The 17091-nt window shown below is 36.9% G+C and overlaps 1 protein-coding gene across 2 annotated transcripts in view; it reads left to right on the top strand.

Moving 5' to 3' along the window:
• Pex23 (tectonin beta-propeller repeat-containing peroxin 23) overlaps nt 1–17091 on the top strand; it is a 693418-nt gene that overhangs the window by 597101 nt on the left and 79226 nt on the right. For both annotated transcript variants that reach the window (XM_090398408.1, XM_090398409.1), the window contains exon 19: nt 11609–11811. In XM_090398408.1, coding sequence (XP_090254534.1) covers nt 11609–11811 — 203 coding nt within the window. The remainder of the gene's footprint in view (nt 1–11608; nt 11812–17091) is intronic.

Raw genomic sequence — 17091 nt, 5'->3', positions numbered from 1 at the left:
AACCTTTGTCATAAGACTGAGAATTAAATAATCCCATGATAAAGAAATAATTCTACACCACTTCAAATGCTATGTTTAAGCTACTATAAAATGGCAGCCATCATACTGCCAAAAGTAATCCCATAATGCAGATATTAACTGCACTATTAGCAATCTTAATATTTACTTTAAAAAAACATGCTAGTGGCGTCAAAACCACCACTAGCAACAGTAAAATAAAATCAAAAGTGAAAAACGAACAAAAGAAAACCAAAGGACTTCTTATCTTGCCAAAATCTGATCTGTCATTAGTGAGATCCAGATACGAAGGTTGAAGTAATGCAGACATCATATTTCCATATACAAGTAGTCTAAGGGTGTCACACCTTATTACTAAAATACTCTGGATTAGAGATAGATGTTGAAAGTTTTTTCACTTAGTTATACTATAAATGCCAAGAAATTATATTCTTGGTTTCATCCTTTATTCAAGTGTAAGCAAACAAGGTTTGCACATGAAGTCACTTCACAACTGAGCTACTTGTATATAGAGGCTAGACTTCACATGAATTGTCTTAGTATCCCATAATGCAAAGCACATACCCTTATAGACATGTATAATGCTAAGCATTATGGGAAGGACCACTACCTTTTTTAATGAGGTCTCATCAGTGGGACCTATAATGCTTAGCATTATACATGTCCATAAGGATATGTGCTTTGCATTATAGGATACTAAGGCAATTGATGGATTCTAAGGGGGTGGTGATTGCATAATATGAAGTCCTTCACTTCATGATATATAACATATGGTCTCTCCCACTCAAATAACCACACTCACCTTCTCGTGGTAGAACCTGTTATTACAAATGAGGCTCTAGTGACTGGGTATTGGCATTATAACCGAAACATCTATACAAGAGTAAATGCATGTGTGGATGCTGAAGTAGCAGCCCTACTATCAGATAGGAACTCTCTGGGCCTAACAACCCGCAAGTCTCCAAAAATTTAATTACTGTTTCTTCTAAGTCAGATAAATAGTCTCCTTGATATCGACTAAAGCTTAAAAATTAGAACATGAATTGGCCTATGGAATGTTAAAATACTCTTAGAAATACGGAAAACTAGCACAACTAAGAAAGGAGGTGGAAAAATATAAAATTGAATTATAATAAATTTAGTTTAATCCTTTATCCAAGTGTAAGCAAAAATGTTTGTGCCTGAAGTATCTTCAGGACTGAGGCAACTCGTGATAAAGGTGGACCAAGCTCTCATCACTACTTGTCTTAGTATCTCCCATAATGCAAAGCACATCTCCTTGCAAACATGTATAATGCTATGCATTAGCATTATACATGTTTCGACACTTATTGTGGTCTCGTCAGTGGTGGTGATACTAAGGTAGAAGCAATGGAGAAGTCATATTTACCTATACAAGTTGCCTCACCTTATTATTAAATTAGTCTGGATTTAGAGAAAGATGTTGAAGTTTTTCCCACTTGGTTAAATTATAATAAATTTAGTTTAATCCTTTATCCAAGTGTAAGCAAACAAAGTTTGTGCCTGAACTATCTTCAGGACTGAGGCAACTCAGGGTAAAGGTGGACCAAGCTCTCATCACTACTTGTGTTATTATCTCCCATAATGCAAAGCACATCTTCTTGCAGACATGTATAATGCTATGCATTAAGGGAAGAGCCACTACCCAGACAGGTTTCAACCTTTATTCAGGTCTCGTCAGTGGGAGCCAGACCCAGAGGTGGTGATACTAAGGTGGAAGCAATGGAGAAGTCATATTTACTTATACGAGTTGCCAAAAGGTGTCTCACCTTATTATTAAATTACTCTGGATTTAGAGAAAGATGTTGGAAGTTTTTTCCCCCATTGGGATCCCACTGATGAGACCACAATAAAGGTCGAAACTGGTATGAGTAGTGGCCCTTCCCTTAATGCATAGCATTATACATGTCCACAAGGAGATGTGCTTTGCATTATGGGAGATAATGAGACAAGTAGTGATGAGAGCTTGGGCCACCTTTACCACGAGTTGCCTCAGTCCTGAAGATACTTCAGGCAAAACTTTATTTGCTTACACTTGGATAAAGGATTAAACTAAATTTATTATACCAAGTGGGAAAAAACTTCCAACATAAAATTGAATTATTGGGTGTTAGTGAAGTAAGATGAAATGGTACTGGCAGAATAAATTTTCCAGTGGCAATGTGTTTCTTTATTCAGGGATGCCTAATATGACTGATATACATCAATATGGAGTTGGAATTCTCATGAGCAAAAGATTTAGTCAAGCAGTGATTAGGTGGGACCCAATTTCAGAATGAATAATAACAGTAAATCTTAAAATTAAATTTGGAAAACTAAGAGTTGTTCAGTGCCATGCTGCAATTGAGAATGCATTCTTTGAAGAAAAAGAAAAGTTTTACAGTCTGTTTGATAAGCCCTTGATGATGTCACATGGTAATGAGAACATACTTCTCATGGGTGACTTCAGCACTAAAGTTGATACAAATAATGAGGAGCTGGAGAATGTATTGGGCAGGCATGGTTTGGGGGAGAGAAATTTAAATAGTGAACTGTTGGTGGAACTTTGTGGCAAATATAACTTAGTAATAGGTGGCACAATCTTCCAGCATAAGAAAATACATGAAGTAACCTTCATGTATTTTCTTATCAGATGGCAAAACACAGAATCAAATAGATCATATTGCCATCAGCCAAAGAAGTGCTAATATTGGCTCAGATCATCACCTAATAATAGGATACAGTTATATATTAAAAAAAAAAATCATAAGGGAAAACATTTAATAGACAGAAATTTGTTACTGCAATGAGTTTAAAATAAAGTTAAGGGAAAATATGGATATTAATTTTGAAGGAGGAGAGGATAAATGGAAAAAGGTAAGAAAATGTCCTTAATGATACAGCAGAACATGTTTTTGGATTTTCTAAAAAAAAAAAATGAAAGAAGAATGGTTATCGATGAAAACTTGGAGACTAGTGGACGTAACGAAAAAATTAAAGCTAAAATTATGTGCAAAAAATACTCCCCAAAAGGAAAATGAACTTAAAGACAAATATAACATTTTAAATTTAAAAAAATTAAGAGAATTGCTAGAAAAGATAAATGGCCATGGTTTAAAGAAATGGCATCAAGAGCACAACAAACTGTAGAAGTATAACAGTAGAGAGTTTGAGAGTATTATAAGAAAACTTTCTGTAGAAGTTGTGCAAAAGAATGTCCCAGTGAAGAATCTCGATGGAACTTGGAAAGCAGCAGGACATGGTGGTATCATGGCAGAGTTCTAAAATCTGACATGACAGCAATCACAGATGTGCTCTACTCACTATTCCAAGATATCTGGGAAAAAAGAGACATTCCCTAGGGATTGGAATACAGGAATAATAGTAAAAATACCAAAGAAAGGTGATTTGGAAAACTGTAATAATTGGAGGGCATAAATCTGCTATGTGTCATTAGGAAAAATTTCTGCAATTAATATTTTTGGTGAGTGCATGAGAAGAAAGCAGTCTTGTTTTAGGCCAAATAGATCGTGTAATAAACCACATTAACACCTTCTTTAATATTATTCACTTTTTATATTAATATATTGATGTATTTTATAATTATATATTAGTGAAATTTGACATTTTATGTTTTAGGATAATATTTCATGCAAGTAGCATTTTTATATTACCCTTTTTTTTTTTTTTTTTTTATTAATGTCTATTCTTTTAAATGTATGTTTTTAATCATTTATATATATGTGCTTTTACATTTTCTGTAGTTTGCACATGAAATAAATAAACTAACACCTTAAGAATAATAATCAAACAGTTAGGTGAATTTAACTCTCCTTTATATTGACATATATATACACATGCCAAAGGAATATCATGGAAAATAAATAAAACTTTGGCTGATCTGGACTATGCTGTTTGTGGATAATGAAAAGCCCTTGATTCCATTGCTAGAGATATTTATATACATGCCAAAGGAATATCATGGAAAATAAATAAAACTTTGGCTGATCTGGACTATGCTGTTTGTGGATAATGAAAAGCCCTTGATTCCATTGCTAGAGATTGTGTGTGGAATGCACTTCAAAACAAAGGAATGCCACAGAAAATAATAAACCTCATACAGGAAGGATATAACAAATTCCAATGCCAGGTACTGCATAGTGGATATCTTACACAACCCTTGCAAACTGTATCTGGAGTGCTACAAGAATGTCTGCTATCTCCCTTATTATTTATACTAGAGCTAGATCAAGTTCTAGAACAGACAGCAATGAAACATGCCAAAGGAATATCATGAAAAATAAATAAAACTTTGGGTGATCTGGACTATGCAATGTTGTGTCGGAAAAAGTGCTGATTCACTATTGGTGAGTCATCCTGCTTCCGAACCAACATACGGTAACGATTAGATCTAAGGATAAGGACATACTTATGCCTCCAGAAGAAAAGCTAAAAAGATAGTGTACATATGCTCACTCAGAAGTATGTCTAACCATCTGAAGTTGTAGATATTAAGTGATTTTTGAGAAGTCCATAATTAAAGTTGATAATGTCTGTGTAAAAATTAGCAAAGGAAAATTATGTATCAGTACTGAAATGTTATTATTAGATGTATATAAGATGATATATGTATTAGAGCCATGTCAAAACAGTTCGGAGTTGCGGTGACCAATCGCCGCCGCTATGAGCATGACGTAGTCATTGAGAGAGGGTGCTCGCATTTACAATATAAGGTCCAGCGCGAGATTCAATTGCTCTCTTGTTTTCTGTTCCTGCATTCCTGATCCAAGTCCTGGATAGCTGCAGAAGCTTACCGCCGGTACCCAGCAACAATCTCCCGGTGCTGTACGTGCCGTGCCGAGTATAGTCACCGAAGGAATGAGGTCGAAATTCCAGTATGCCAACGTGTAGAATACGTGGTGAGAAAACACGTAAGCGTAATCAAGGAAGTCTCGGCAACTCCGTGAAAAGACAAGAATGGTAATGTACAAGCTTTCATACTCATTTTGAATAGTAACTAAAGAAGGAATAGGAACCAAGGAATTAAGGAGCTCCACACGTTTAACTTTCATATAATGCCTAAAGGACTGTTTTGGACTAATCTGTCCATGTCTTATAAGCTAGTGCCACTCTAAGCTCATGCTGAGAAAGGAACCAAACCTTCAAACTGTTTATTTGGAAGAACCATTTATGACATTATGTTAGAAATTAGCTTGAATATTAACTAAGTTGGGGGAGGATAATAAAGCCTGAGCATAAATAAGAATATTATCCCATGTTAAAATACAAGACGGAATATGTCTGATATGCTCTAAACAAGGATTGTATATAACTATGTACATGTGTTGTTTTTTATATGTGGGAACTGAGTTACTCTGTGTGAATTTAACCGAGTCTGAACATAGTAATACAAAAGAAAGTGTGGGACTGTTAGAATAAATTTAGAAGTAGATATTTTGGATATCTTAACATAAAGGGGGGGGGGGGGAGTTCAGACTCTTTAGTATTGAAATTACTATTTAAAGTGTATATATGTAAGTGTTTAAAATAAATGTATTTCTTTAACCCAAAGTTCATGAGTCTATCGTTTTCTGAGATTTGAATTACCACTTATTAAACTTTTGGACCTGCATGAGTAAAGGAGGATCCATTGCCATAAGAAAAAAAAAAGGGGGGGGGGACCACGACTGCAAATCACGTGATTCCTTTAACATTTTGAATTGTTTGATTGTGTATCAGAATTCAGTTGCCGGCTGGCGCAGTCGTTTTAAACAATTATAAATTTGTCGGCAACGGAATAGCTGATGTCCTAAAGTGATAGATAATAGAAACTGCCAAATATAAATTAACATAAAAGGGATGAAGTCAAGACATAACAGCAGATGATGTATGTCTAATTGCTCACAGACATGCATATATCCAAAACAAACTATTCACATTACAAGAAGAATCCGTGAAAGTCAGTTTGAAAATAAATAAAAACAAAACAAATGAGAATCACTGCAAACAACAAGTCAGCAAGTACAATTGAAAATGGAAAATTCGAAACTGTTTCACATTTTACATATCTTGGCGGTGTTTAATTTGAAGATGGAGGAGCAACTGGAGATGTTGACATAAGGATTCAAAAGGCAAGAAGTGCATATGCTAAATTTAGTACAGTATAGAAAATGAAAAATATCCACATAGATACAAAATTAAAAAACTTTAATGCATGTATTTAATGAATTCTTTTATATTATTATTATTACCTCAAGACCCCATGGAGTCAAAGACTAATCTGGGAGGTCCTTTTATCACACACACATCTCATCATACTATGTCTTAAACACACTCAAACACCTTGCAGACACCACACTCTCAGGCAAGACATTCCAATCATTCACAACTCTGCACGAAAAAAACCTGCCTCTCACACCCTCTTTATACAGTTTTCAGGGATGACCTCTGGTTCTACCCTGATCTCCCACTATTCTCTGTAGAACCTCTCCACCATTGATCTTATAACAACCCTTACCAACTTAGAGGTCTCTATCTTATCTCCCCTCTTCCTCATCTCCACCAGACTCTGCAAATTACATCATCTCAATCTTTCCTCATACTCAACATTCCAGAGGTCAGAAACTACCTTAGTCAGTTGCCTTACCCTTTCCAACATCTTTTCATCCTTCTGAAAACCCGGTGACCAAATCTGGGCACAATAGTCCATGTGTGGCCTAATCAAAGCCTTATACAACGGAACAAGAATCTCCCTACTTCTACATGTCAGTGTCCTCCACATCATTCCCAGAAGCCTTTGTGTTGTCTTCACAATTTTGGCGATGTGTCATATAAATTTTAGATCCTTATCCACTATCACCCCCAGATCTCTTATTTCCTCTACCTCCAACAATATATTCTCACCAAGCATAAATTCTGCATCCCATCTTTGTTTTCCAAATTTTAAAACCTTACATTTTGCAAAATTGAACTCACATCCCCATCTGCTTGCCCAATCACTCAATTTATTCAAGTCTTCTTGCAAGGCCACAACATCTTCACTACTCTTTATGGTTCGTCCAAATCTTTGCCAATATCATTAATCTACAAGTTAGACAGTAATGGCCCTAAAACAGACCCCTGAGGCACTCCACTAGTGACTTTCCTTTTCCTGGATATCGCACACTCCCCATACACAATTTGTTGATACCTATCAGATAGCCAGTCTCCAATCCAATGCACTAATCTAATATCCAACCCCATTTGCTCTAGTTTGACTGTCAACTTATCAAAAGCCTTTGCGAAATCCAAGTATATTACTGTGTATCCTTTTCCTCTGTCCAAGGAAGCAGTCACTTTATTGTAATAAATAAGTAGATTACTAAAACATGACCTCTCTTTAGTAAATCCATGCTGTCCATCAAAGATAATACCATTGTTGTCAACCTAACTCTGGATCCTAGTTCTCAGAAGCTTCTCCAACACTTAACCACAACACCTGACACACAGATAGGCCTATAGTTTGATGCTTGAGTTCAATCACCTCCTTTATGAAGTGGCACAATCTTGCCCTTCTTCCACTCTTTAGGAACTTGACCAAGTGCAAGACTCGTATTAAAAAAATATGTCAAGGCAGACGTCAACTCCCTGGCACATTCCTTCAGAATACGTGGCGATATATTATCAAGTCCCACAGCCTTATATACATCTAGTTTACTCAACTCCCCAGACACCTCTTGCTCACTTATAGTCAGTCTCTCTTCCCCATCATTAACTGCTCTCAATCTCTCCATGTAGTCACATTCACAAGATTGAAAGATCTTTATGAACTGCTCATTAAGTATCTCTACCACACATTCTGCAACAGCTGTCTTTATACCATTTTCTCCAATCAATGTCATCCTTCTATAATCATTCTTTCTTTTGCTGGCTACAAATCAAAAGAACTCCCTAGGATTCTTTTTGGCTTCATTAGCTAACTGTTGTTCATACCTCTCTTTAGCTACTCTCACCAACCAAGTCACCCTCCTTGCCTGGTCTTTGTAGTCCTCATGAAATTGGTTATTTCCACTTCTTTTATGCTGCCTCCACAATGCCCTTTTTCTCTGTATCGCATGCTTAATTTCTTTATTCATCCATCTCACACCTACCTTATTTAACCTTCTCACCCTTGGAATACATTTAGACGTTGCATCTACTAGATAGTTTTTGAAAATCTCTCAAGCTCCATTCATCTCTTTTCCAGCTAACTCCTCATTCCACGTTACACCCGCAAGCTGTCTCCTGAGCTCTTCATAATCAGCCCCCTTGTAGTTCCACATATACCCTTTTCTCACAGGGTTCCTCGCACTGCTGGCAATCACCTCATTTATAATTACATCCTCTGATGAGATGACCAAATCCAAGACCCTTAATCCTCGTGTGCCCTCTGTTACATACTGTCTGAGGTAGTTATCCCTCAAAAACTCAAGAAACTTATTTTCTTTACTTCCAGTTGCTATCTCATCATTCCAGTCTATATTGTCATAATTAAAATCACCCATAATGATCACCCTTTTCTTATTTGCTTGGCTAATTGGACTATACATTTCACTTACACCAGCATCCACATTACCTGGTCTATAACAACATCCCACCAAGTATTTGATTCCATTCACCTCTATCTCACACCATACTGCCTCAAAATCACTGACACTATTTCCATCTTGCATCTCTACTTTGTATGGACATAACTCTTTCTCTATCATCAATAGCAGTCCCCCTCCCTTTTTTACCCCTTCTATCCTCACGAAACACATCATACCCTTCCATCTCTATTCCTGTCAGGATGTCATCCTCTTCCAACCATGTCTCACTTATTCCGACAATCTTTGGGTGAACAGATGCAATTAGTGCAATCATTTCATCTGCCTTGTTTCTTATACTTCTAGCATTTGTATACAAACACAACAGCTCATTTCTGGATCTACAGCTAGTTCCACTGATACCACTCACTCGGTGTGATCTCTCCATGCTAGACTAGGGCCATTTCCCTTTCTGCTTCTTCATTTTATAACCCTTTTCAATTCCAACTGTTTCCTCTTAATCCCTGGTCATCCATTCCTTTCCTGCCTACACATGCTCTCACCTTTTCTTGGAGCATCCACCTTTCTCACGCTGTGTACCCCTGTCCACCCTGAGCCTCCCCGTTTCCCTGCTCCTCTTGCACACCCATTCTCTCATTTTCTGTACTCATACCACTCACTTCCCCATTCATATCCACTTCTTCAGTCTCTCCTATCTTACTCTCCCGCTCTTCCACATCACTTCCCACTCGATCTGATTCATTCTCTCTATTCGCTTCTCTACCTTCCAACCACAGTCTCTCCAAGCGACTCACACCATAACCACTCAAATGCAGTCCATCGCCCCCATACAGCTCACTTCGTCCCTCAAACTCATTCCACACATTAACAAACTGTACTCCCATCTCCTCACACATTTCAGCCAGCATATCATTCATAATCCTTTCTCTCTGCAGTTCGATCACCTCCTTTATGAAATGGCACAATCTTGCCCTCCTTCCACTCCTTAGGAACTTGACCAAGTGCAAGACTTGTATTAAAAAAATATGTCAAGGCAGGTGTCAACTTCCTGGCACATTCCTTCAGAATATGCGGTGATATGGATGCAAAGAAAACTACAAACATTCATAAACTGATGTCTGCCGAGCATACTTCGAATTTGATGGCCACAAATTATTCTGGTTTTAAGGGAAAAAATGTATAATACTTGTGCCATAGTATTATAAATTATCTACAGTAAACACAAGGAAAAGTATTATTTATTAAATATACTGCCAAATATTTCAGTTTGAAATTAAACTATCGTCAATGGCTTTAATTTGTTAATTTCAAACTGAAATATTTGGAGTATATTTAATAAATAATACTTTTTCTTAAGTTTACATGTAGATAATTAATAAGGCCACAAATTATTACTAACGAAGACCTCTGGAAAAGAACAAATCAGCAAAAAGTCAACACTGAAATCAGAAAACAAAAATTTACTTTTCCTTGTGTTTGCATGTAGGTAATTTATAAGGCCACAAATTATTACTAACGAAGATCTCTGGGAAAGAACAAATCAGCAAAAAGTCAACATTGAAATCAGAAAACAAAAATTTAGATGGATTGGACATTACACTTAGGAAAGATCATTAAGAAATCTATCATGTTGCCCTGGAATGTGATCCAAAAGGAAAGAGAAAGCATGGCTGTCCCAAAAATACATGGAGGAAATCAACTTTAATACACTGTGAGAAGAAGAGTTTTGCTGAACTAAGACCAGTAGCAAGGATAAGGAACTCATGGGAAGCATTTACAGACTCCCTGATGTTCCTGATGGAATCTGGGTAAGGCAATCGATGTGAAATCATTAGCCTTTATATACAAGTAGCAAGCCATGAAGTGACCTCATGCACAAACTTTATTTACTTACATTTGGATCAAGGATAAAACAGAATATAATTTCTTGACATCTTTAATTTATAGTATAACTAAGTGAAAAATTTTCAATATCTGCATCGAGTCTATTTTTCCAATTTCATCATTTACTGTAGTTTTGTTAATGATGTTATTATGCCATCCTTAAATGGGGTGGTCTATAGATTGCATTTAATATCAAGGAGTTCTGTTAAGCAGTTTTTGTAGTCTCAGTGAGTTTTAAGGCTTCTGGTTCAGTGGGCCTTCAATGGTCCTCTCTTACTTGTCTGTTTTTTTTTTTATCCCCACTAGCCAGTGGTGACAGGTGATGTAGTCATGCTGAACAATAAATTTGTTATAGCAGTGGATAATTGGCTGAAATATTCAGGAATTGTTTGACTTACTTGAAAGAGGGAAGTCAGTAGAATCTACTATGGGACAGAGAGGATTGGTGGGTTTATGAATTTTTGGCAATATCGGTTGAGGTTTTTTTTTAACTATATCAGGTGGTCAAGATGTGATATTTTGAAGAAGCTGTTTTAATATTTTCTTTTGAGAATTAGTGGGATCATAATATAGTGGTTTATAAGTAGTGCAGTCTCTGAGCAAGTTATTCATCCTGCAGTTATATTCAATTGCACTGTTGACCACAGTAGAATTACTCTTGACTGAGATGAAATATAGTAGTGAGTAAATATGTTATTTAATTATTTGTATATGCTGTATTTATTCCATTAAACCCCATAATGCATTCTCTGTTTTCTTCAGTGCAGATAGAAAAGGTAACTTGGTAAGACCTGGGATTAGACTCCCAGGTCTTACCAAGTCTTTAACTGAAACAGTGGTTGATCACTGTATCATTTTATTAGCCAGTGAAAGTGTTCTTCAGAAATGAGGCATGCATCACTCTTATTCTCTGATTTGTAAAATGTCTTCGTGATAAGGACTGACTATTTGTCTGTATAACATTGGTAATTACAGTCCTTTATGGTTCAAATCATTCACCACTGAGGATTCTGAAATAATTAATTGTCAATTATGAAGGAGATTGTGTTTTATTAATGAAACAATTTCTATTATTACATATTTTTTATACTGATAGTAGAGATAAGCAAATTTTTTTTTTTTTTTTTTTTGAAATATACCAGGTGATGTTTGGTGTCATGTTGAGCCTCCTCAGGCAGGCTGCCATCTTCGTCAGATATCAGCAGGAAAAAGTACTGTTTTTGCTGTAGATGGCAACAACAGATTATGGTCTAGACAAGAAATAGTTTCAATATTTCAAGAAGGAACTCACTGGAAATTTGTTTCAGATAATGTTAGGCAAGTGTCTGTTGGACCTGAAGATCAGGTATGTCATTTCATATAAATTGATATTCTCCAATATTTTCTACAGTGAGTTACATGTTGATGATTTTAGGAGATATTTGAATTTTATGACTTAATCAACTGCTGTGTTCTCTGATTTTCCCTTTCAGTCGTTTCTAACCATAGGTGACTCTGTAGGCATTGGCCACAAAGTATTCCTGGTGAGATTTTTACAGGGTAGTTCACCATTGCTTTCCCCAATCCTCCAATTTTTTTCCAGGCTCAGGACCAGCATATGATTGGGAAGTATTCATGACTGTAATCCATGTGTGTTCTTGGGGCCAGTTTGCCTGTTCTGGGGGATGAAAAACCTGAGTTTCCGGGTAAAAAAAAACCCTACCTCCGTATGAGACCGGCTAACTCACCTTTAGTCAAGAGAGACTAGATAAAGGTTCCTCACGTCATGGACGGGAATCGAACCCAGGTCTTTCCGACCAAAGGGCTTCGTCTACTGAGCTATGGAGGCTCTACTGCTGTGTTGGGGAGGAGAATTAAAAACACTAAAAGCATCAAAAACAAATGCACTGCCAGGACTTGCTATTCAGTAACAATTCTAATTTAGCATTTTATTGTTAATAAAATATGCAGTATTCACTGAAAACTTGCATTAACATATTTAAAAAAAAAAGGAAGTGGAATTACTATTATTACTACTATTATTATTGTATGGGTACCTTAATGGAGTCCAAAGACTCATCACGGAAGACCCAACCTATCCATACAATCAATCATACCTCTTCTTGAACCCATTAACAGACGAAGCACTCAAAACTGACTGACAACCCATTCCACTCAATTCACAAACTCTGCACGCAAAAAAATCTAGTCCTCACATCTTTATTTAACTTCTAGAGATGACCTCTTGTTCTGGCCTCTATAGCCAAGTGCTAAAACATTTCCCCTGCATCAATCCTATAAAACCCCTTTAAGTAACTTAAATGTTTCTATCATATCCCTTCTTTTTCTCCTATCAACCAACTTCTGCAATCCATACACACTCAATCTATCCTCACATATAGAACATTCCACAGACCACTCACCATCTTGGTTGCTCACATCTGAATCCTCTCCACCACTTCCTCATCTCCAAGAGACCAGAGCTGAGCATAGTAATCCAAATGTGGACATATCAAAATTTTATAAAGAGGAATAACAACTTCCTTATCTCTACTTGTTTATGTGTTTTTCAATAGCCAAGTAATCTTATGGGCTACTTTAGCAGTATGTCCCCTAAATTTCAACTCTGTCTAACACCATCCCCATATCTCTAGCTTCATCTATTATACTTCCATCAATGTAGTACATAGCTTGTAATCTATTTATCCTAAAATGCATAACTTGACATTTCTCCACATTTAACTGCTACCCATTATCTTTTGCCAATACTGACAGCTTATTTAAATCATCCTGCAAGCTCTCCACATCATCTTGATTCACTATCACTCTACCTAATTTTGCATCGTCAACAAACAAATGAATATTTCCTTTCACACTATTTCCTATATCATTTATGTATAAATTAAACAGTGGTGACCTTAGCACTGAACCTTGCCGCACACCACTAGCCACTGGCTTTTGCCTGGATTCTGCTCCTCCATATACCACTTTTTGATATCTGTCCAGCAGCCACCCTCTTATCCACATAATCAGTGTCATATTCATCTCCATTTGGTCTAATGTGTGTAACAGAGTTGTATGTGGTATTCAGTCAAATGCCTTTGCAAAATCCAGCAGAATCATTGTATAGCCATTTCCTTTATTCAACTCAGCTGTCACTGAATTATAAGAAGTTAGTTAACTACTAACACATGACTGATGCTTCACAAAGCCATGTTGTCTCTCATAGAGTATCATATTCCTATCCACCAATTCTTGAATTCTCTTTTTGACTAATTTTTCCAGTATATTTGCCATCACTCCTGATTGACCTATAATTTGCTACTACAGTCTTTGGAACCTCCCTTATGTGAGGGAATTATTTTCTCCTCTTTCCCCGCCCCCTTGGAACTCTCCCAGAGCTGATGCTTAAAGAGCCTAGTCAGAGGCATTGCTTGTGCAAGTTTTGAGAAAATGGGCAAGTTCCCTTGCTCATTTCCTTAAAACATGAGCTAATATTCCATCTAAAGAAGCAAAGAATTATCAAAAGAATAGTAGTATGAAAGATATGAAGAATGAAGAGCTGGCTGTAATGAGGAAGATATTGCATTTATATGGAGTCCTTCACAGAACAAAGTGTGAGCCTCAGTAAATGCAGAAACATCTTGTGAATGGTTCAGCTTAACACAGAAAGAAGTGCGAGAAAAGTGAAAGCAATGCTTAACTAAATAAGCAAGGAAAATAAGAAGAGAGAGTCTTATATGGTGATTCTGCTATAAGAGGCACACTTGATGTGAGAGTGAGGAAATCGCGCTTCCTGGGTACAAAGATTAACAGTGTTAGTGAACCTATTAGAATGCAGAAGGGCAAATTGGAAGAGTAGATTGTTTTGATAGGAACAAATGATTTGAAAAGGGACAAGTATGAGAGAGAAGATGAAAGAGTTGCTGAACTTAGTAAAAGAGAAGAATGATGAGAGAGCACTTAAGGCCATTTGGTGTGAGATAGAGGTCTATCTATCTATAGTTCACTGGGAATCTACAGATGCCATATGATCACTCTAATGCTCAGTAATGTGCCTCACCATGTAGTCCTGTTGTATGCTTTTCTGGCGGCCTCAACTCTCTGAAGATCAGTCACTCCACACACACCATCCATCCATCTCATTGATGGTCTACCCCTTCCTCTTTTTCCAGGAACTTTACCTTCTATTACTCTTCTGAGAAGTCCCCCTTCCATCCTTTCTACGTGTCCAAAATATTTTAACTTTCTTCTGTCAATATCCTTAAGGAGCCTTAAAGTTCTACTGATCTTTTCTAACACCCATTCATTTGTACACCTTTCAGTATATGATATCCTCAACAGATAGCGGTGAGAGGATAAAATATGTGGTTGGTTGCTGTTATAGACCAGATGATGCATGTGTGTTGACAGATAAGTTCAATGGAGAGAGATGATGTAGTTATAGTGAAGCTGTTGCTATGATATCACCACCTCATTCTGAACTGACAGAGGTCAGTTCAGAATGAGGGCAATGATTGCAAATGAGTCAGTACATACGTTATGCAGGAGGAATGATGTACAGTTTGTGGATGTGTGGAGTCAGTTTCATGGACAAAAGGGCTTGCAAAAAGTGGATGGTTTGCACTTGAATGAATCCAGTGTTCATTCTCTGGAAAACAGATACTAGTGAGGCATGTGCAAGAATGTCCAAAAAATGCCAGAGTTAGTACAGCCAGTAATAAACTAGAATGGGATGATTAGTACAGAGCTTAAGGATAGCTGTGGGTCTAGCAGGCTGTTACACTTTAGGTACAGAATAGTCAGGAACATTTGGAACAAGGGGGAGGAGTTTGGGGCATTCTTTGTTTCCTCTTGACCAAACGTTATTGGCATTAGCGAGATATCGCTGACAGAAGATGATATAGTTAGTGGGATAGAATGTGAAATTATAGTATTTTCAGGAGGACAGAGAGAAAAGAATTGGGGGATATTGTTGATGATAGCCAATGAACTTCAGCCAAGAAGAGTAGGATTTGAGCTGGAGTCAGTGGAAATAGTACATTGGAAGTTATATGGTGTGAGATAGAGGCTAACAGGACAAAATATATTGTTGGTTGTTGCTATAGACCTGAGGATGCAAAGGATGATGCATATGCATTGACAAATAAGCTAAATGAGTGGCGAGCAAGTAATTATTATGGGGCAACTTCAACTATGGGAACATAGATCAGAAGAAGGAAAGAACATAAGGGAGGAAGGATATGGAATTTTTGCAGTTATTAAGGAATAATTACTTGAGGATCATGTGATGGAAGGTATACCAGGGTTTTGAGAGTACTAGTTCTAGAAACTACATTATTTGTCTTTAACCAAGATGACCACATCGCTGCCAATTGGTGAGTGTAACCATGTGGTATTGATCTTGAAGGGCGACTAAATGTGTAGAATTTTTAGTTAAGAGGGGGTACATGTGAAATTATAGGACAGATTTAGGAAATTCCAGAAGTAATAGCAGACTGCAGAAGGATAAATCAAGTGGGAGTCAAATGGATGGATAACATCATTAAGCAAAAGGAATATTTGTGGAGGGAATTCAAAAACAAAGGTGACCAGCAGGAATATGAACATTGCAAAGCACAGACCAAAAATCAGTATGGTAAAGAAAGCCAAAATCAGAGTATGAGAGGAAATTAGTGGTATAGGCCAAAGATAATAATAATCCCAGAGTTTTTGGTATGTGAAAGATGTGAAAGATGGAATTATCATAAAAGAATAATTTGCAAGGGTCTATCATCCAGGTGGAGGTATTGCAGTAACAAGAGAGGCAAAGGCTTATATAGAAATAGATGAACTGGAGGTGCTTAGGATATTACAGAAACTTCTTGTGAATACACTTGGGATTAGATGGTATACCAGCTCAAGTATTTCATGAAGATGCTAGGGAATTGGCATTGCCTTTGACCACATTTTTTAATTTCAGTCTCAGCTCTAGGTTGTCCTTTCCTTTAGTGTTACACGGTGATCAGCATTCATTTCAGTAAACTATGAAGACTAACCATGTTAGGAATTATTCTTATTATTTTGTGACACCTCCAAGGAGTCCAAAGAATATTCGTTGATTCTTATCATCGAATATACAGACTGGTCTATAATTGTAATAATTACTTTAATTTCCCTATGTTTTAACCTTCATATTAAGGTTATTATTATTATTAAGAGAGACCTCAAGGGAGTCAGAGCCTCATCGAGATAGGCCACATAATATACACACCAGCTATCGAATTTATTCTTGAATTCACTCACACTGCTTGCACTCACAACATCCAGTGGCGATCCATTCCAGTCATGCACCACTCTATGAGAGAAGAATCTAGCCCTCATCCCCTTCTTAGGAGGACATTTATTCTCAGCTTCCAAGGATAACCTCTTGTCCTTTCCCCACCCTCCATAAATTGAAAAATTCCATCAATTGAAATTCTGTATACCCTTTCAGAAGTTTTTAAGTTTCCATCATATCACCCCTCTTTCTCTTGTTTGCTAGTGTCTGCAGTCTACAAATTCTCAATCTGTCTTCATAATCAGTACTCCACAATCCTGATATCATTTTTAATACTCTCCTTTTCACTCTCTCCACTGTATCAGAATCACAATGGAAACCAGAAGA

The sequence above is a fragment of the Typopeltis vanoorti genome, chromosome 9, assembly GCF_054136105.1.
Source record: "Typopeltis vanoorti isolate ZY-2024b chromosome 9, IOZ_Tvanoo_1.0, whole genome shotgun sequence".
NCBI classification, from domain to species: Eukaryota; Metazoa; Arthropoda; class Arachnida; order Uropygi; family Thelyphonidae; genus Typopeltis; species Typopeltis vanoorti.
This window is presented reverse-complemented; position numbering and strand designations above follow the sequence as displayed.